Raw genomic sequence first — 20,744 nt, 5'->3', positions numbered from 1 at the left:
GTGTAACACACATAAGCTCGCTGTCTGCGTGTTTTACTCTATTTAAGTGTATAAACAAAGAAAACAGTTACATTGCTTTTGGCAGAGGCAATGTTTTGTCAGAGCAGGATTGTCAGCTGGGCTCTTGTTTACTTTGAGCATGACAGAAAAAGCGAGATGTTTATTCTAGCAGCCACTTCCGAGTAGTCTGCTTTTCAACAAACTGGTTGTGCAGGTTTGCAGACATTGAGCTTTATTTTCATCTGTAATCTATGACTCAACCCTCCCCAGATTAAAATCTCCAATCTCCCTGAACCCACCATCCTTCCTCGCCCAACTTTACACATATGACCACCATCCCTGATCACCAGCCTTCTCGTGTATCTATCACAATGCGCAGGTTAGACACTTTTCATACACATAGATTGGGCAAAACAAAGGAATGCTAAATGTTTTATTATTCACATATCTATTAATTATCATATACTGACAATACATTGCACCAAATCAATACGCACTACTGATATGATGAGCGCCTTCTGGCATGGCTCACATGTTGGCAACTGAAAAATGTATAACAAACATTTAAAAAGCATTAAATTATTTTTAATATGTACTCAGTCTGACTCTGATCAAGAGAAATAAATACAGGTGTACGTGTACGGAAAGACCACAAGAAAGCTATTTATAACAGGCTGCCAAAGACGGCCAATAGTTCAGCTATGTGGCCTGCATAAGGTGAAAGGCTCCAACTGTAACTAATACAATGAGTTTTGTGTCATCACTTTCAACGCGCCAAATGTCAGGCTCACATTAGTTGTGTTGAATAATAGAACATAATGTGCGCGGATACCAAGTGAGTAAATAAACTTTAACTAGATGTATATGAATTAGCTGTACAGAAGTAAGTTTAACAGGTGGCTGTTATCGTACTGGGATTCTCTTGCATGGGGGATTCCGAGCTGAGACTGAAAGTACAGGGTACTTTCGACATAACATTTGAGAGCTGATTGTTTTCTTGTAATAAAAAGGTAAGAAGATCGCTGAGAGATACTATCCCTTCCATCACATCGTCATCTCCTACGATAACCAGCCTGTGCACCTGCAAAGAGGAAGCAATAGAAACATTGCTCCAAAGTTTGACAGGCATTCCTTGCTTTCATCTACATGCTAATCGCAAGAAGATCTGCACATGGGCCAGTAGGTATGACTTATTATTGGCACTTCTCTTGTGACTAGATATATTTATATGGGGTAATTATGTAATAAAAACCATGATTGTCATTATGGTTTCGACTATTCAAGGAAATCTCTAAACCAATTTTAACCCAAAGTTGTTCAAACGATTTTCGTTGCATGGTTGGCTTACCAATCGTCGATGCTGTAATACGGTAAAGTGAATATTGTGACACGATATGGAATAGTGTTAAAAACAAAATTTTATATTTGCTCCTAACGATTCACTACAGAGCAAGACATTTAAGATGATGAATTTTGGCTATCTAAAAATATTTGAGCCTGAGAGGGAAATTTCTGTGAAGGCAGCAAAAGCCTAAGAACAGCCATAGTCACTGTAAATTATTCTAAATACCGACACATACATGGAATAATACCCTTTACTAGTTCACAACTAAAATTGGTTGCAGACAACACCATAGCAATTTTAAATTCATTCTTCACACACATGATATACCTACCCCAGCTTTCACTATGATCTCTATCACTTTTGCAAGGCTGTCATTTCGATGGCAGACCATAACATGGCTGGATTTCTAAAATAGCAAAGCAAGATTTTGAAAATCTCAAGAGAACAGGCCGAGTTAATCTACTGAATTTTGTCTAATCACCAGGCAGGTTTACATTGAATAATTGTGCGAGCCAGTGAGTAGCTCAGACAAAACTTGGTTATCGCCTAGCATGAGCCAGGGTCATGTATAGAAAAAGGAAATCACTTCTATTGAAACAAATCAGTTGTTAAGAGCCCCGAGCTGTATAAGAGTGTGTACTAATATCAAGGAAACAACGATGCCACAAGCCTTCATACAAACTGGTAACATTTACAGATAACAAGGAATAGAGCTCATTGGGATGTAAAAGGTATAACAAGGAATAGAGCTCATTGGGATGTAAAAGGTATAACAAGGAATAGAGCTCATTGGGATGTAAAAGGTATAACAAGGAATAGAGCTCATTGGGATGTAAAAGGTATAACAAGGAATAGAGCTCATTGGGATGTAAAAGGTATAACAAGGAATAGAGCTCATTGAGGTGTAAAAGGTATAACAAGGAATAGAGCTCATTGGGATGTAAAAGGTATAACAAGGAATAGAGCTCATTGGGGTGTAAAATGTATAACAAGGAATAGAGCTCATTGGGATGTAAAAGGTATAACAAGGAATAGAGCTCATTGGGATGTAAAAGGTATAACAAGGAATAGAGCTCATTGGGATGTAAAAGGTATAACAAGAGTGAGCCTCCACAGCAACCTTAACCCAACTGTAATGGAGTTATACAAATTGCATATCATTTGAAAAACTGACAGCTGAAATTGAATTACGAATCAAAAAAGGCTTTAAGCATCTAAGTTGTCCATAATACCAGCGTCCTTATTAAACCGCTTAGGAAGGAGTTCAAATCTTACATTTAATTTCTTCTCTGGGCTTTACAATAAAAACACTTATCTCTATTATTTGTCTTCATTGGTTTGTTATTTTCTAGTGTACTGCGTAAATAATATTCAAATGCATAAAAATTAATTTTTAATTCGGTGTTATAAGAAAATGAAGAAGTCAGTACCCTTGACTGCGACACATGCACTATTAACACACATGATATGTGAATAGGAGTTATCCATCTAATATTAGTAATAGATTGAGTCTGCTTACCTGCTGCCTGTGTCTCAGTGAATGAGCTATAGTCACATCCAAGTTATTGTATGTCTTCTCAGCAGCCAGGTTCTGCAAAGGAAATGGCTGAGTAAGGGTGATGTATAGCTATATGATCGCTGACTATGATAGGAGAGCAAGCAAACACGCACAGACAGACACGCATGCACAGACAGACATACACACTCTCATCGGTGTTAGACACACAGGGTCTGTTATATGTCATGGATGGTAGCTTATTGGCATGAGGGTCTATGTACAGTAGATGCTCCTACATGTATATCGTATACCTCTTACAACATAAATTTCAGATACAGATAAAAAATTATGTTGTTTTTGCTTCCAACTACGTAAAAATTCTATGCAACATAAAGTGCCAAATCGGGCGATTTCTCAAATTTGATTTAAACGTTAATTTATCTCGCCGAACTTGTGGAAAAAAACCGACATGCGTATAGCGTTATACCTACATATTATAACTGTATACAACTTTCGCAACAATCTAGTTCGTCGTGATAGATTGTCAGATGCGTCAACAAAACATAGAATAGGGTAGCTGCATATTGTTCATGAATACAAAGGCAAGTGTTACAGCGTCGGTCCGCCAGTCCGCATGTCACGAGTTGGAATATCATCGAAAGTTCTCTTTTATTCTAACCTTGACCCCTGGATACAGATAAACGGATGAACAGGTAGTAACGCTTTTTTGTAAAATATTCTGCTGTTTTGCTTTCTTGTAGACGTATAAAATATTCGTTATTAGTTTTACTTTGAAAAGTACACATTGCTGTTTAGATGAATAAGCAAATCGTTGTAAATGAACGTCAAGAGGTGCACTCCCCATCGACTTATTGTAGAATTACCGCAATCATGGTCTATATGAGACTGATCATAAAAAGTAGAAAAGTTGTCTGTACAAACTAATAATGCTGCGGTGACGGTACAGCCCACAAATTAAAAAGGTGAAGTCAAGTTTTTTCTTTTTGTATGGCCAAAGGGGTGAGTTTGAAAAGGAATTTGGCAAATTACATGTACTTCACTGTTCTTATAATGTAAAATCTCTATAATGTTTAGGTTTATGGCGTGACGAGAGTCGGGTTGAGCGATTACTGTATGATTATTGTTATTTTGCTCCATGGAAATTCTTGTTGCCGCGTAGGGTTCCCTTTATTTAGCATTTTAGTAATATTAACTAGCTAGCAATCAGTAAGCGATAGGGCACGAAGAAAACGTCTACTCACCAGCACATCAAACTTTGCATAGATGTCTACGACTCTGTTGTGTTCATCAACAACAGGTAGGGCGGAGACTCGGTGCTTTACAAACAAGCCAAGGGCATCTATCAGTTTGCTCTCCATCCCCACCTGCAAAACACAATTTGACCTTTACCCGACCTTGTCCTTATGTAAGTCGATAAAGCGATGATAGAACTATACCAAGGAGCTATCAATAAGCCAGTATCAATAAGCCATAATCCATGAGCTAGCATTCCGTGAATACTGTTTTTTGGGTTTTTAGTATTCGATATTGATTTACGTTTCCATGGCAAATTCATTCACTAAAATGGGAATGTTCTGCAGTACTGAACTTGCAAGCGCGATTGCTGAAGGTCACGATGGTGACTCAGAATAATCCTACCAGATGATGTCTAGCATTACATGTATTTTCTAAGAGGGATAATTCATAAAACGCCTTGTTCATAAATAAGTACCTTCAGATGTGTTGCATAGGGTAAAACCACAGATTAGAAACTTCATTAAAAAAACGGTGAATCAAAGGAGATTTTTATTTATTTATTATGAAGTATTGTTCAAAGAACACAGGCTCACAACGAACTGGTGTCGAAAAGGGAACTAATAGCACTAGCAGGTGAGAGAACTGACCGATACGATGTCTCCATATGTACCAATGCCGAGGTATTCTATCGACTCGTTGAAATAGGTTGGCTTTGGTAGATTCTTTGTCTACAACGAGAGAACAGAGTCTTGACCAGACTATGGAGGCCAATGTCTATACAAAACGCTGGGAGCCAGCACATGTGACAGCAGATGACAAGTGCTGTTTACTTTGCTGTGAGTGCCTTGTTGACATAGCTAATGGAAGACTGAATATAGACACCTTCAGTACATTTATGTAGGCCTTGCTGTAGTTAGTTTCCAAAAGTAAAGACATTTTCAACTACAAATATAATACCAATGATACTTAGTTCCTTCTACAGCTAGCATCATGATGTGCTGCGGAATTATTTGGTATCAACGACTTGTTTGAAGAGCCTGTGGTAAAGATGTATGTCTGACTAGATATGACAAGGTCAGCAAGTGCCAGACATCCACATGATAAGCACAGATAAGAACATGCTATTGTCTTCAGTGCACTGACCCTAACTCCAATCCAGCAAACCAAATTGATATAACTGCGTCTCGTCTTTGTGGTCACAAAATCAATTTTAAGGAATGAAAATATAGTTGGTCAGTTTGTTGGTTTCAACCCTTCCATTTTTTAGCCGGCTGACTAACTTTTGAATACAATCAGCTGATCTGAAATCTGTGGTGGTCACGCGAGTAACCATAACAGGATCTACATGTATAGCTATGCTTACGCATTAAACGATGTTTTTACTAAAAAAATATTCTACTTGAGGTCTAAGGGGAGACAATCCAATAATTTGACATCAACTGCTCCATGTAGTTGTTATGACAAGTGCAATTGACAACATTAACAAGTGGTATGAAAGCGATTGAAAGTTTCAACAAGCAATTAACATGGAATGATGACAATTATTATTGTTGCTTAGTCTCAAGGAGCCGGAGAGGCAAATTGGCTCACTGAGTGAAGCACTCCTGTTTACTCCATGAAAAAAAGAAAAGTAGTGTGTGCCATTTTTGTTTAATTTATATGCAGTTCAGCTGAGGTATACAAACCAGTTTTAATTTGAAATCATGATAGAATGATCACACTTTTGACAGCTAAAACTAATGAATAAACTGGTTGTTCAATGGCAAGGTCTCATGCCATTCATACGGCTAGCTTAAAAGTTAATGGTGACCTCCGCAGTATAAGATTTACCGAATCAGTGGTTGCGCCAAGGCGCTGCTCTGTTGATGAGAGCGATTGGCAGCATTTATAATCAATCTTTTGACCCATCAAGAGTGTTAACAAACAATTTACACAAAGCCAATCGACAGCCTAAACAAGCACTTTTCAAAAAAGCAGCCGAACTTCCCATTAGAGAAAACTTGATAAAACGAAGCCGGAGCTTTCCTTTCATTCAAAAGATCATCTCACAACACTAGAAGTGTTTGAATACCATAAAATACATGTATACAGGGTGTCCCAAAGTAATGTATACTCGCTTTGAACTTGTATAGATAATAAAATCCTTGTTCTATGCCAGATTTAATTTTAGACTATGAATGACAGATACTGGGCTCACACTGAGCAAAAAATTGTAGTGACAAGACGCAATACACCGAGTTCTACAGAGATGTCCCCACTGTTCCACAGAAATGTCCTGACTGTTTCACAAACTGTGTATAACTTTGAGAATCATGGAACCATCCATTATTACATGAGAAAAAACATGATGAAAAAGGTCATCGACTAGCCTAACTAAAGAACTAGATGCTCCTGCTAATGTTTAGAATTCTCCATGAAAATTCAAAATGTGATTGATAAAAAATGTTTATTCCAGCGCTAGTTCATGCATCGCCGAAGATGACCCTCATTGAACCTATGCCCAGTATCTGCCATTATTATTCCAAAATCAAATCTGAAACAAACAAAAATTTATTATCTATTTCAAGTCAAAGACTGTATACATTATTTTGGGACAGCCTGTATGTGCGTTTGGTCGAACCTCGTAACCAATATGTTAGTTACTAGAAATTTCCCTGTCATACAGCCCACGACCAGAGTGATATTGGAAAAAAGGGTACTGCTGGTTGAGAAATGCAATATTAGCAGTCAAATGGCACTGCAGTGCAATAGGAGAACTGCAATGGTAGCTGCAATGTACTGGGTGTTATTATGTACAACAAACAGCAATAATGAAAGGAAAAGATTATATGTTTATATCTCTCCCCCGCAACAGGAGAAATGCAATATTAGAAGTACACTATAATGGCAAGCTGTTGTGTAATATACAGTTTGAAAGTTAGTTGTGTTGATTGTAGAATGGTTTTGACAGCGATCTGTAACCAAAGTGAAGAAATGGGTCATGATGACAGAAACCATGGTTAAGTCGGGTGTGTGAGATTTAGAGTTATTTACACTAGCAGAAGGAAAAAATTCTGTTATTTTGCAAAAAAAATTTGATTCCAGCTTAATTACAGCAGATTTTATGGTCAATAAACTGAATGCATGTTTACCATTAGTGTGAAAACATAGTTCTGAGAAAACTGGTGCTAAAGTTTGAGAAACGAAAACCAATGTACAATTTTGTTTACATTTCAAAACGTCATAGCAACCAATATCAATCAAGAAGTTGTGATATTTATCTAGATTTTTGTATTTATATGCAAAAAACTGCTGAATTTAAAAACCTAAACAGATTTTAGTTGGTTGTCATAGAAATAGCTGTATATCTATAAGAAAATGTAGGCCTATTACTTAATTTTGCAGATATTAAAAACGGCTTGGCAGTACCGCAATATTGGGCACAGCCGTAGTATCATCAACCAAATCCTTAGAAAAATAATAGCAGTAACATATTGCACACCATCGGTCACTATATACTTTGATCTTGAAAATTCGAATGATTATTTTTATAATTAAATCTTATAATAATTTCATAAAATCGAATAATTATTTTTATTAAATATTTTTGCAAGATATTAAAAACGGCTTGGCAGTACCGCGGTATTGGGCACAGCCGAAGTATCATCAACAAAATCTTTAAAAAAATAACAACAGTAACATATTGCCCACCATCGGACACTATATACTTTGATCTTGTAAATTCGAATGATTATTCTTATAACTAAATCTTATAATAATCTTATAAAATCGAATAATTATTCTTATAATTAAATATTGCAATAATCTTATAAGAATCGTTAGACAAATATCATCGTCATTTCCTTTACTTTCACTGCTTTGGACATCAGTTGGAATACCAAAGTACTCATTATAAGTGTCCAAAATGTCAGAGTTATCTTTAAAATCGGCAAAAAAGAAACGATTACTTTTCAGTACTACATTAATTACAAAAACCTTTGACAATTGGACAATGCCATAGACTGGTGAAATGTGCACGTTTTTCTCATGAAATGCACACAGCTTAATAGTTCTACTATCTGTCGCACGGCTTTATTGGCGTTTTGTTTGCCAGTCTTAATTTTGATTAAAACAGGCTTGTCAGGTTTTAATGACGATTTTAGGCCAAATTAATCTGTCTAGTTATGTATTATCCGATCAGATGGGTAAGTTTAAGGATATTGTCTCAACTTTTCAAAGAGTTGGTAACATATTTAGATAGGTTTATATGTGTTTTGTATCATTATTATACTTGACTCTACACAAAAATGGTTAAATTTTTTGATGGGATTTTGGTACACAAGGGTTTGGTTACGGCCGTTGACGGATAATTTTTCGGGAGTTGTGTGCGCATATGCATGTATCATAAAGCTACCAAACACTCGCTTCGCTCGTGTTTGGTCGTGGAATTACTTACAAATATGTGCATAAACTTAAGTATGCGCTTGTGTGTGATGATATAGACAGCGTTTCCTGAAACTGGGTCAAGCACGGGCAACCGATGAACTTTAGTCTGAGCGAGCTTGCGCACAGCAGCGCATACGCTTTCCTCGGGCGATATACTAACGAAGGGTTTATAGTGTGAGCCCAACTCCTTCCTCCAACTGCTTATCTGATGCTCCGCCAGCTCTTGCATCTTCTCCTACAATGAGCAGATTTCATTAGCTTGGCTAGTGGTCTTCCACCAGCATCTCTATGCATTCACTATTAACAGGAATGTTGGTAGAATAACTTACACCTGCGGAGTTTTCATGTCAACTTATTCACAAGCAAAGCTCACATATATACACGAAAGGCAATCAGGTTTTAAATCAATAAAATTATAAAGGGGATCTTCATTAGGTCAGCTCCTAGCCAGTAAATGCTGACGGAGGGGGGGGGGCGTGTAAGCTGGCAGTGAATGTTTTGAATGACTATCTATATTCAATTATTTTATAATTATTAAATATTTTAATAAAAACTACAGAACTGATGCACCTTTTAATATATAAACTGATGACGAATGGCCATGTAAGTCAAGCAAGGCAGTCAACCAATGACATGGAGACAATTCAAGCAGTCGGTAAGCCATTGGGAGACATGTAGACCTATCTGGTTAGCATAAAGGAGTATTACTAGCTGTCACATACACGCTGTCGCATGTAGCTAGCATTCACATATATTTAGCGCTCTGAATTTCATCAAAGGTAATTCTGAAGAACTCAGAGAGCAAGAAAGGGGCAATAGTAAGGAGAATAAACAGATCAAAAGCATGCTAGGGTATGAACAGGTCACCTGGTCATATCAGATATGCTGACCTTTGCCAAGTAAATTTACACACTTGCATGATAGCTATTTAAGTTTTTCCTAATAATACATTGTTCAATAGAGCGTCACTCCTAGTTTAACCTATAACTCCTAGTTACACCCGTAGCTCCTAGCAAGTTTTCATGTCACAAGGCTGTCAGTGGATGTGTTGAGCATTTGTATTTTAAGCATGAGTATAAGCATTGAGCATAAGTATTTTTATGTATCCACTTATAAAGAGTCTAAGGCTGAGAAGTAGAACTTGTTTCTATTTTATTCGTTTAATTTAGCCTCTGGTCCAAACTAAATCGCTAGGAACACCTTCCTTTTCCTACTGCAACTCTATATACTATATTAAATGGTAGATATATGTAGAAATTGGCGCCAGAGCATAAGAAAAGTGTGATAACAAGATGTGAGCACACATCCATCCTGTAAGCAGGCTAAAAGTTATGGAAATATTAGGATTTGTTTGTGCATGTCATGTGAGCAACCGGTAGATTTGAGAATCACACAAGACGCCTTGAAAGTCAAGCTATCACTTCAACAGTGAGCGAATGCTAGAGGCAAAACAGCCCGTATGCCTCATCTGTCAGAGAAGACACGATACTAATGCTATAAGCATAGATGGGATATAAAATGACAGACAACCGAGTTAGAGTTAACAAGAGTCAGTGAGCCGAGAAGAACGAAGAGGAGCAGAGGAGAGAGAAGAGGTAGCAGTACTAGCCGCGCTCGGGTAGCTGACAGCGTTGACTGGGAGTCCCATTCCTACTGTCCACGGCAATGAGAGTAGATATGCATGAATAGTTTCACACAACAAAGCAAAGCGTGCACAGCCATATACAAAAATCAAAGGGTGAATATTATACTTGCTTTAAAGAGTGAATGCAGAAGAGCTTCCTGTGGAGAAACGTAAGAAGTTGCACTACAAAGTGTAATTTAGTAATTTTTCCTAGTAGCTAGTACCAGTAACCCGGCTCAGTCTAAGCAAACAAAAAATATTTCCTAAAATAACTCTTTAAAGAAGTACATAGCACAGTGTTAAAGGTTGACTTGCAACAAAATTCACATTACAGTTATTTGGTATCATAAGATTCACCATGTCTTACACTGTTGTGTTGTAGGTACAAAATATATGGGAATGTGATTACAAGCTCTTAAAAGCTCAAAAACGAACAGTTAATCGCAGCCACACGAGACCGCCGTAGTTTGGATTCGCTTTCCAAATGGCTCAAATGGGACGTAGTTGTTACAGGATGGTTTCTCTTTACACTTTCATGCAACCTCATTCGTCGAAATATTTTCACAAATATACTTCACGCATTCAATAAAACCATGTCTATTGTTCTTACGCGTCTGTTTTATCGTCATTGTAATGCTGTCACTTTTAGCAGTGATATCTTATAACTTAGCGTAAAAATTCGTTAAACTTTTTAACCTTAGCTCGAAGAAGTACATATCATTGTCTGGTAATCATGACGAGCCTGTTGGTCACCTGTGATAATCGAAAAGAGCTGCAAAAATTATTTGCGAAGTATTGGGTCACATGATCAGATTACGACTTGACGATTAGAAATGCCAAAACGAAACTATAAAGTAGCGAGCATCTATATTTGATACGGGGTCTTCGGTAGAACCCGAAGTGTTTGTCATAAACTAGTGCTACGATAAGTTTTATATTGAGCTTTTTATTGGCCTTTCAATTCACGTGAGAAAATCACGTGACAAGATGATAACCAAACTGTAATGACAACGTCAGATAAATAAATAGATTCCAATCTACGGCGGCTTTTCGTTTTTGAGCTTTTAAGAGCTTGTAATCACATTTCCACGTATTTGGCACCTACAACACAACAGAGTAAGTGCTATTCACATGGTGAATCTTTTGATACCAAATAACTGTAATGTGAATTTTGTTGCAAGTCAACCTTTAAGTTATTATGTAATGCCCTTTGAGAGTGTTATAACAGTATTTAGATGTTACCAATGATGCACCATCAAGTCCATTTGGTACCTTTATGCAAGATACCAAATTCTTAGCAATTTTCCACCCACATAACTACGTATGCTGTGTTTGCACAGAGATGCACACCCTTCAAATTAAGGTAGACATACCTGGGGTGACTTGTAGTACTTGTGAAGTATCATTATAAAATCAGTGATAGTCAACATTCCAATAAATTGTTGAGTTTTGTTGTCCCATAGCGGCGCCGACCGCACACAATTATACACCAGAGCATAAAATGCTTTTTTCACCTGCAATGAAAGAGTTATTATGTATAACGGCTACATAGAATCCATAATCCAAGACAGATACTACATTAGAGACAGATACTAGACAACAAGCTACAGGTGCTACTCACACTGAGAGATGTGTCAAAGACAATGAGTTTGCCGCTGTTGGGGATGATGTCATAACATTTGTGCGCCCGCATGAACTTGTTGAATACGAGAGGGTCATTCTCCTCTGCAACAGGACTGGCCAGTGAGATAATGCATAATAATAATAAGACTATGTCAACCTTATAGCAAGCTCATGTTGACATAAATAACAAGCAAGTTGTACCAGAACAAAAGCCTCAAGTTTCCCAGGACAAGCAATGGCAGGTTCCTAAGAATGTCATAGCCATAAGGTTGTTTATGCAATTGCCTGCAATTTTTACGAAATCAGTCACTTGACCAATCACTAATATAGAAATATGGTATACTATTGTCACGGACAGCACTAGCAAGCCAATAATCTCACTTATTCCTGTCTACCACATTACTTCTTGTCACCCCCCTACTTCTTTTCCACCCCAGTACTCCCTGTCCACCCCACTTCTTCCTGTCCACCTACTAATTCCCGCCCAACCCACTACTTCCTGCCCACTCCACCACTTCCTGTCCATTCCACCACTTCCTGTCCACCCCACTACTTCCTGTCTACTACTTTTTTATTCATCATATTAAGAATCAGATAGCCGGAGCACCTGGTACCATTATACACCTGATGAGATAAGACAATTATTTTCACTGACAGCTGACAGATTCATAGCTGTATCGTTGCATGGCACTCATGATTAAGCTAAGGACCAGAGTCTTCATACTATTCTCTCATACTATACTCACCAATGTCTTCTATTTGAAGTCTCTCAAAGTCAGCGCTCGCATCTCCATCCTACAAGAGCGAATGTATATGAAGAGAAGACAGTAGACGTGGAGACATGTCAAAATGATTGCCAGATATTTAAGACATGGCTAATGATATAACTTATTCTATCTTTAACCCTTTGGGTACCAAATGTGAATTTCTGTAAATCTGCAGTGGCTCAGAATCTATGAAACTTAGTAACAGAGGAATGAACATAATATGTTGACACAAAATATCTAGTATCCTGTTACATTCACACTATAAATATACTCATATTGAATATTAAGGAGCTAGGACGAGTAGCCTATTTAATTAACAATGGCAAATGAAATGGATAACCGCAAAATTAAATGCATTTCATTGCGAGTTTTTAAACGATACCTAAATATTTATGGCTTTTCAAAACATTGTGATAACTCCCTTAACCTCAGTTCCATCCCACTATAAACATCGTGATAACTCTCTTAACCCCAGTTCCACCCCAATATAAACATCTATACATCTACTAAATATTAAAAGAAAGTGTTATATTTCTTGGGAATTGCTGACCTAACCAATAGAAAAAACTATGTCTTGCAAAAGTCAATGATGTAAAACCTTTTGTTTCTATAAACAAGACTTACGTTTAGTATGGTATTTTTTGTCTAATGTTGTTACAATGTCTCTTAGTTCAAATTCGAAACGGCCTTTCTTAGAGCACTCAGTGTCATTCATTTTAGAAGGCTTCTGTTACTGATAATTGTATTTTGGACAAAACATATTTATTTGTTAGTCGACCTTACGTTTTTAGGCACCACTTTTAGTTCATATTATACTCACATCGCATTATATCACTCAGCATTAATTTATTCTAGCTTTATCAAACTGCTTTCGTGTTATCTTAACACTTCTAACAGCAAAGTAAAATAGCTAGCATTTATGATATATGAATGAGAACCCAGACAGTTGCATTTTTATTTTAAAAACACCCATTTTTGTATTCGGCACCATCTTGTGTACTATTGGGTCACCCAAATCAGGTATTCTGTCATTGGAAGGGTTCTAATGGTATATTATTAGTTTGAGCTAGCTCGAACAAGTATTAACCGAGCAAAAGCTAAAACAAAATTCTGCGTTTCTGAGTGAAAAAATGCAGCGCTGAAGCAATTGGCACAACAAATAATGCGGCAGCCAAAGGGTTAAAAACAATGAAAACAGTTTGGAATGAATTATCAAGTTGGTGAACGAGCTTGCAAGCAACCCTATGATCATATGCTGGACCATAAAATGAACTATCTAGAAAATTTACCTGATACTGATCCTGCTCAGACCATATAAGAGCCCGGCCTGTGTAGTGATGTTCGGTTTGGTCTACACTGCTCATAGAGCCACTCAAGCTTGTCTGAAAGAGTAAGAGTAGCTATCAACTAGCAAAAATCTGCTTACCATCCGGTCTCCCTGCCTGTTTAGAGCATACAGCTGGACATAACTGCAGCAACTACCTTTGTCGGTATTGCAATTAGTCTCGCACGGCTGCAAGTCATGGAATGCCATGTATTTACAACAAATGGTTGAACTACGTGATCAGAGTCATGTAATCAAAATCAGCAGAATCAGTTAGAAAATGCCTCACATGTAAAGCATTGTATGGAGTTCATAAATAGCTTTTAATGGTTCAGTACTGCTATTCAGTCCATGGTAGTCTACATGTTCAAGGTAGTTGAGCAAGTTCTTACTGGTGTCCTATGAAGGCAGCAAAAATTGATAATTGGATCATGTTGCTATGCCGCTATGTAAGCATACACAAAACAAAAAAAACAGGAAAACAGATACCTCGGCACGCTTGTGAATGCACTAAGCTACTTGTGCTAAGTGAGATTATAAAATGCAAAATTCAAACCAGTCCTTTATCACAGCAGTATCACAAAGCATTTTGGTGAAGTTGAGCAAAAAGCTATTAAACCGACAAATATAAATTACAGAAAAATAAGCTGTCTCAGGAAAAGCCCTGATCACTTTAGATGCGCAATTACCATAATCAGCAATTAGAGCCTTTAGCACGGATGCCTAAATAAATATGTCTATGCACCAATACCTTGTCTGAACCACCTGTGGAAAGGCCATTATGCTGGGACAAACCGTTTGATATTATTTTTCCCATCATAGTCTTGTCAGGACCAGCACCTCCGGTCACTCTCATATCCTTTATCATGCGCAGTCTGTCTTTAGCGCCCAGTGACGTTGACCTTGGCCGCTGCATAGGCTCAAGATCTCCTGACCCAAGCATATGTTGCTGGTCATGATTGAGAACTTGCCGGACTGCAGCGGTGCCGGTTTGTCCTCCGCTGGGGTGTTTTTTACGCATTAGATTTACTTGACGTGAAGTTGCAGCATCCGATTTGCTTCGAGGTCTTATCGAGTCAAGAAATCCCTTAATACCCTTTCTGTCCTCAGGTGGACTACTTTTACAATCACCTGATTTGTGTCTATTTTTCAATTTTATTAGGGTCTTCAAACCAGCTGATCCAGTTCTTGGTCTGAACTCATTTCCATCTATTTCATCAGCTTCATCTAGTCCAGGAAGTGCAAATTCAGACAAATCCTATAAAATATGACAACACAACCCTTAAATTAAAAAGTTGAATGCCACGTGACTACAATAGAGAACAAGTTTGGATAAAAGATACTCTTGCCTATTTTAAACGTGTTAATACAGTTAGCATTATCACCGAATATTCCACGCTGACTTTTGGTTATACGCTAGCACAAAAATCAATATATTGATCACTTCTTACAAGTAGCTAAAATAAATATTAAAAGCACTTTTCGCACTTACGTCTGCCTCGTTTCACTGAACACGCGGAGTCGATAGCTAGCGCATCTGGAAATAGAAAGATCAAGCCTAATCATGCAATAGCTTGAGATTATATCTGCCTGTTTAGAACGCTCTAGTTTGGGTGTCAAGTATCGTGCATCCAAACTCGTTATGCCCGTTTTGATTGGTCGCAATTAATTACTCTATTTACCGCGAGCAATGACCCGGCAATTCCAACAAGGCCAAAGGTACTAGTGAGGTCTGCCATATTGTTTGGTTTAGGGGTATGACAACATCAATGTTTTATTATTCACTTTACTTACATCAGCTTTTAAAAAATAAATAATTAAGAGTTGATTCATGCAAATAATAAACTTGTTTTTTGAGAAAGTTTACTATTAGTTTTCATTATACATGTACATGCCAAAACAATATTTGTACCTCTATTCCAATTTTTCAAATTGTCAGCTCAAAGCAATGCGTTGTTTATAAATTATTTCACCATAACTAAGGTATTTACCTAGACGTATTGCATATAGATAATATTTAAGCTTGGCGCAATGCTGTAATGTTCAAAATGAAATAGTTGTCTTTCCACAAAATTCGAGTTAGACAACTCCAAATCCTTTCGTAAGTCAATAGTTCATCAGAAATTACTATTTTAGTCGGCATTAAATAAAAAAGCAAAATAATAGATTAATATGAATGTGATTCTAATCATTTAAACTTGCTAAAACAACACTTACTTGGCCTTTTATTACACTGTGGGTAACATACACTGCACAGCGCATTTCACAATCTACTGGTACTTAAATTTTTCTAAACATTCTATTTACAAATAAATGTTGATATTATTGTTTGAATAAAATGCAAATAATTATGTACATAAATAATTGGCATGCTAACAATTGTATCCATAAATTGTTCAATTTATACAAAACAACTAAATATGTTCTATTGAATTTTGACATATATTTACCATAGTAAGTGTTTGTTTTTATATTATCTAAAATATATACATTTGCTGGGCACAACTTTGTTGGTAGATTTATTTCTTAAGAAAACAAAACTCAGAAATGTACTTTGTAAGTCAGTAGCCCAAATTTTAAGAAAATTCGCAAATAAGGAGTCAGTTGATAAATATTTTTTGCTTGTTCATTCAACGACACAAGCAACTTTAGCTATTAAAGCCCTGGCTGCAATGATGACTACAAACAATACCTGACTAGCTTCCATACTTCCTTGTTCAGTGAGAGAATTTCACAAAGTTATTAACCAAGGGAAGTTTCTTAGTCAGATTTTCCCTTCCAAGAATGTTGAAGTTCGATACATAAATACATGTAGCTATCACTTATAAAAAGCCTCAAAGATAGCCGCAGGATAAGACTAGACAATAGCCCGGATAATACAGTCACAGCTTAAACTAGTATATGGTGGTGTTCTCTATCAATGTTTGTATTCATTCATAGTCATGTTATAAAGGCATAACTACCTTCTCCAAATAACTAACCAAAGCTAAGCTTTTCATGTTTTCCAAAACATCAAGACATATTTGCTGCTGGGAGTGTGGGAGTCGTCGTACCTTTTAAAAGTTATTTAGGCATGCTTTCATGCAGTCTCAGTCTATTACTCCTATCTATAATTTAGCATAATACTACTATATATACTTTAATATATTACTATTATCTATATACTAGCATTTTATTATTATATTATTTTATTATCACCTGTAATAGAGAAACAACAAAATCCTTAAAGGTTGAAAACAAAGTTAAGTAATGCTAAGTATTGTCTTATAGTAGCAAGATTGTAATTGTTTTTAAGCATTTGAAACATGAACTCTTAATACTCCTACAGCATAACAAGCATTCTCACTGGCTATCTTCTCCTTCAATTTTGGCTCAGCAAAAATACTGAAGCATTCTCACAATTGCTGATGAGGTATGTATTGCTATGAAAGAACTGACACAACCAGCAGGTGCTTGCAAGTTTATTCTAGTCGCTCTCACTCACAACTGGAAAGTTATCAGCTCTTACCGCTAGAAAATATCTATTGTACAAATATGAAGTGTTCTGCCACATTTCCCTTTTAAAGTTTATTATATAATTTTAATGGAGCCATTTTTTTTCATTAATTGTGGGACAACACATCGTAGAGCATTATTTTCACTAGCTATTGACCTATTTATGCTTTCAGTAGCTGGTAATATAAAACTAAAATAATAATAATAGTAGAGCTCTATAGCAGTGTAAAAGTTTTTGTATTTGTTGTTTTTTGTAATTACTACAATAGTTGGTCAGTAAATCATTTATCTCTGTGTATAATGCTTTGATGAAACCTAAAAATATAGTTTGAAGACATTCCTTCCGGTTACAAAAAATATATTGCTTTTGCTAAAAATAACTTACTAATCAAATTGAAATTTTTTTGGTTTTTAACAATTTTAAATTAAAAAAGTATAAGAAAGACATTGAGTTTCTAGTAGCTTCTAGTATACCCTCTCTATAAACAGTGACATCAAGAACCAGGCTTTATCTAGAGTAAGTTCTAAACTTTCCATGTTGTTTGGGGTCTTTCACTACCAACCGCAATCGGCTCAATGTACTTAGGTATTCTAGAAATGAAAAGCGGAAAAAGCTGAAGGTTATTTATGTTAGTAAGCAAATCTGCAAAATTATGGCCATGTTACTGGAGTTGTCCTTTCATTCACAATCAGTCAACATCCTGTAACTATCATTGCGCAAAGGTTTTTGGGAAATATAAGGATGTAATTTGGAATAAAGAATGTAGAGTCATTTTTATAGAAGCTGTTTAAGAGATTATTGTGGTAATGTCATGCACAAGTCTAACTTCTCCAGATAAGGGAATCCTCGAAAAGACCATCAAGCATACCGGTTGTTTACGAAGCAGCGGCATACCCAAGGTTGAGATGTGTAATGGGGTCAAGGTTAAGTACTTTGGATGAACAAGATGTAAGGACAAAGTAATTATAAAAATGTTACACAAAAATATGACAGGTGGCGGAAATCAAACTGGAGACCGAGCATGCGCCAAACTAAACACATTAAGACTACGTCTGACAACATACAGCAGTTGTTTCGCGTCTGTAATAAAGACAGAGTCTACACCCGACAGCATTGACAGTCTGGAACGTTTATAAGTTTATCCGACTGTACAATATACACAACCACAACTCTTCTCATCAACATGAACTTTTCTGTCAGGATCACTATGTTGCCCAGCAGAAATAATAGTTTTGCTAACTAGGGCTACATAGTGAAATTCGCTCACCAGTTTGTGTGTCACTGCTTTTTAGAGCTTGAAGGTGGCATCAAAGAACTGGTTAATATCTTTGAACAATCTAGAATCTACATCCTAATTTACATTTGGGCTTGCCCTTTTAAAAAGGAGCATTCGGTTTCATCGATGTTTTCATGTCATGTTGCATAAGAATAAGGCATTGACCATAAGATACCCTTGACAAGGGTACAAAAGAGGCACTCAATTGATTTGGCTAAATCATACCTGATAACTCTCCATAATAACGATTAGGCTAGTATGCCAGTCGGCGGAGATCCTATTTAGTTCATCTGCTATCAGGGTGTTTGCTAATCACGAGCTAAATATAGATATCTAGACTTGTTATTCCTTTCATTTTTCTTATTGAAACAATGCATGCGGCTCTTGTTGTTTGCTGACCTGACTTGAAATATTGGCGACGAGCCAAGAGTTATATTAAGAAAACAAGTAAGCTATTTATATCATATTACCGTGGGTGAATACAGCAATAAGTTCAAAGACTGTTCAATAATGACTTAAGTCAACCCTATTGGGCCCAGCAACTAAACAAACGCCTTCGCCACGAGAACCCTTGATCTAGATAAATTGATAACAAGCAATTGCTGATTTCCAGCATGTGCTTTGTGATATGTATTCCTGAACAATATTTTTTTGAGAATACAGTTTGCTTTCCCATTTGCAGTTTGCTTTCCCAGTTTGATCGGAGTTGCTTTCCCATTTTGCATTTGCAATTTTTATGTCACTCTGATAGCCAATTGCGCAGTTATGCGATTTATACATTAACATCGCCTATAGCGGTCATCGCCATTTTTTATTCATGCATTATTACCTATTAGCTGCCTTTTGATTTACAGAAGCACAAGTTTACAGAAGAGCAGACACTATGGGCAGTTGATAATTGGCAACGCTATTGCTCCTCTCCACGCCTCGCTAGCTAGCAAACTGATTAGGGGCAACAGTTCTACCTTGTAAAGTGCACCTTCCTTCTTGCATGCCCTTCATTTCCATAGCATCTCACCTGCTGCCAACAGTTAACTAAATACGCCAAAGTATGTTAGCTTGATGTGAGTTGGCATCACGGCGTGCAAACATACTAACGCTCGGGCAACTCAAGGGCTCTGTTCATACTCGAACTACGGACACCCTAATCTCATGAGCTATTGTAGAATATGTAATACATCTTAAGCTCTCTTCGTCTGTTTGCAGTTATCCCAGTATTACACGTGTACCGCATCATTTTAACCAGATTGTTGGTGCGCTATTCAACTTTCTTGATAGCAAATTAGCTATGTGTAGGATTTTTAAATATGCTGAAAAACTACTACACATACTTTACACGGTTTATAGCCAAAATTTGTTTGCTATTCAACAAGCCAAAGCTTTTTATAGTCATAAGAGAAAAACTCCTAGAAACGACGTAGTCAATGGCGCAACCATCCATCTGGCAGCTTTTCTATTTGTAAAAAGTTTGGATGAAATGCATGAAACTAGTTGTTTCCTTTATAGAAGCGCGGTGAGCAGCACAAGATATTATGCTAAACTTATGGTAATGTGGATGAGCAATAAAGCTGCCGGCGCTAAAAAAAAAGTCAGATCGTTTCATTGCAGCTTACGAAACCTAAAAATAGTCATACATAAAACTGTTTCCGCTTGCAGCAAATCAGAGAGAGGTCAGTACACAGCAACAAATATTATCAACAGTTAACAATGTATTTTGGAGAAGACGACTCTTGAACGTTATTTTAAGCATTTTTAGCAAAGTTCTTCTCATTCAAAATTTGTGCTTTTGCATGCTCACGGGAAGGAAAAAACAGAAGGAGAGAGGAAAAGAGGGGGAAAAAGGAGACCAGGCAGGAAACAAAGAGGAGAACAGAAAAGAGGGTGGGAGGAAGGAACATGTGGGATGAAGAGAAGGAAAGAAGGGGAAGAAGGAAAGGCAAAATGACGGGAAGCGAAAAGATAGGAAGAAGAGAGGGGAGAAAAAGAGGAGAGACAAGATCAGAAAAAAAATAAAAAGAGAGAAGGAAAGAAGAGACAGAAAGAGGGAGAAAAGGGGAAAGAAATGAAAGGAGAGAGTTGTCAGAACCCATGAGGATCAGGCTTTAGCCA

At 37.0% G+C, this 20,744-nt stretch overlaps 1 protein-coding gene across 4 annotated transcripts in view; it reads right to left on the bottom strand.

Moving 5' to 3' along the window:
• Positions 1 to 418: 418 nt before the first annotated feature.
• The window catches only part of LOC137395118 (5'-AMP-activated protein kinase subunit gamma-1-like), a 63,209-nt gene continuing 42,883 nt past the window's right edge, over positions 419 to 20,744 (bottom strand). For 3 of the 4 annotated variants that reach the window (XM_068081919.1, XM_068081922.1, XM_068081921.1), the window contains 12 exons: positions 14,615 to 15,121; positions 13,829 to 13,921; positions 12,519 to 12,567; positions 11,771 to 11,874; positions 11,523 to 11,663; positions 10,281 to 10,307; positions 8,536 to 8,760; positions 4,748 to 4,828; positions 4,106 to 4,228; positions 2,865 to 2,936; positions 1,677 to 1,751; positions 419 to 1,081 (listed from right to left, as the gene is read on the bottom strand). In XM_068081919.1, the coding sequence (XP_067938020.1) occupies positions 890 to 1,081; positions 1,677 to 1,751; positions 2,865 to 2,936; positions 4,106 to 4,228; positions 4,748 to 4,828; positions 8,536 to 8,760; positions 10,281 to 10,307; positions 11,523 to 11,663; positions 11,771 to 11,874; positions 12,519 to 12,567; positions 13,829 to 13,921; positions 14,615 to 15,121 (1,689 nt within the window). In that variant the 3' untranslated portion in view covers positions 419 to 889. The remainder of the gene's footprint in view (positions 1,082 to 1,676; positions 1,752 to 2,864; positions 2,937 to 4,105; positions 4,229 to 4,747; positions 4,829 to 8,535; positions 8,761 to 10,280; positions 10,308 to 11,522; positions 11,664 to 11,770; positions 11,875 to 12,518; positions 12,568 to 13,828; positions 13,922 to 14,614; positions 15,122 to 20,744) is intronic. The other variant, XM_068081920.1, reaches the window with a different exon arrangement.

Source organism: Watersipora subatra, chromosome 4, assembly GCF_963576615.1.
Source record: "Watersipora subatra chromosome 4, tzWatSuba1.1, whole genome shotgun sequence".
NCBI classification, from domain to species: domain Eukaryota; kingdom Metazoa; phylum Bryozoa; class Gymnolaemata; order Cheilostomatida; family Watersiporidae; genus Watersipora; species Watersipora subatra.
Note: the sequence above shows the minus strand (reverse complement) of the source record. Positions and strands in the feature narration are given on the sequence as shown.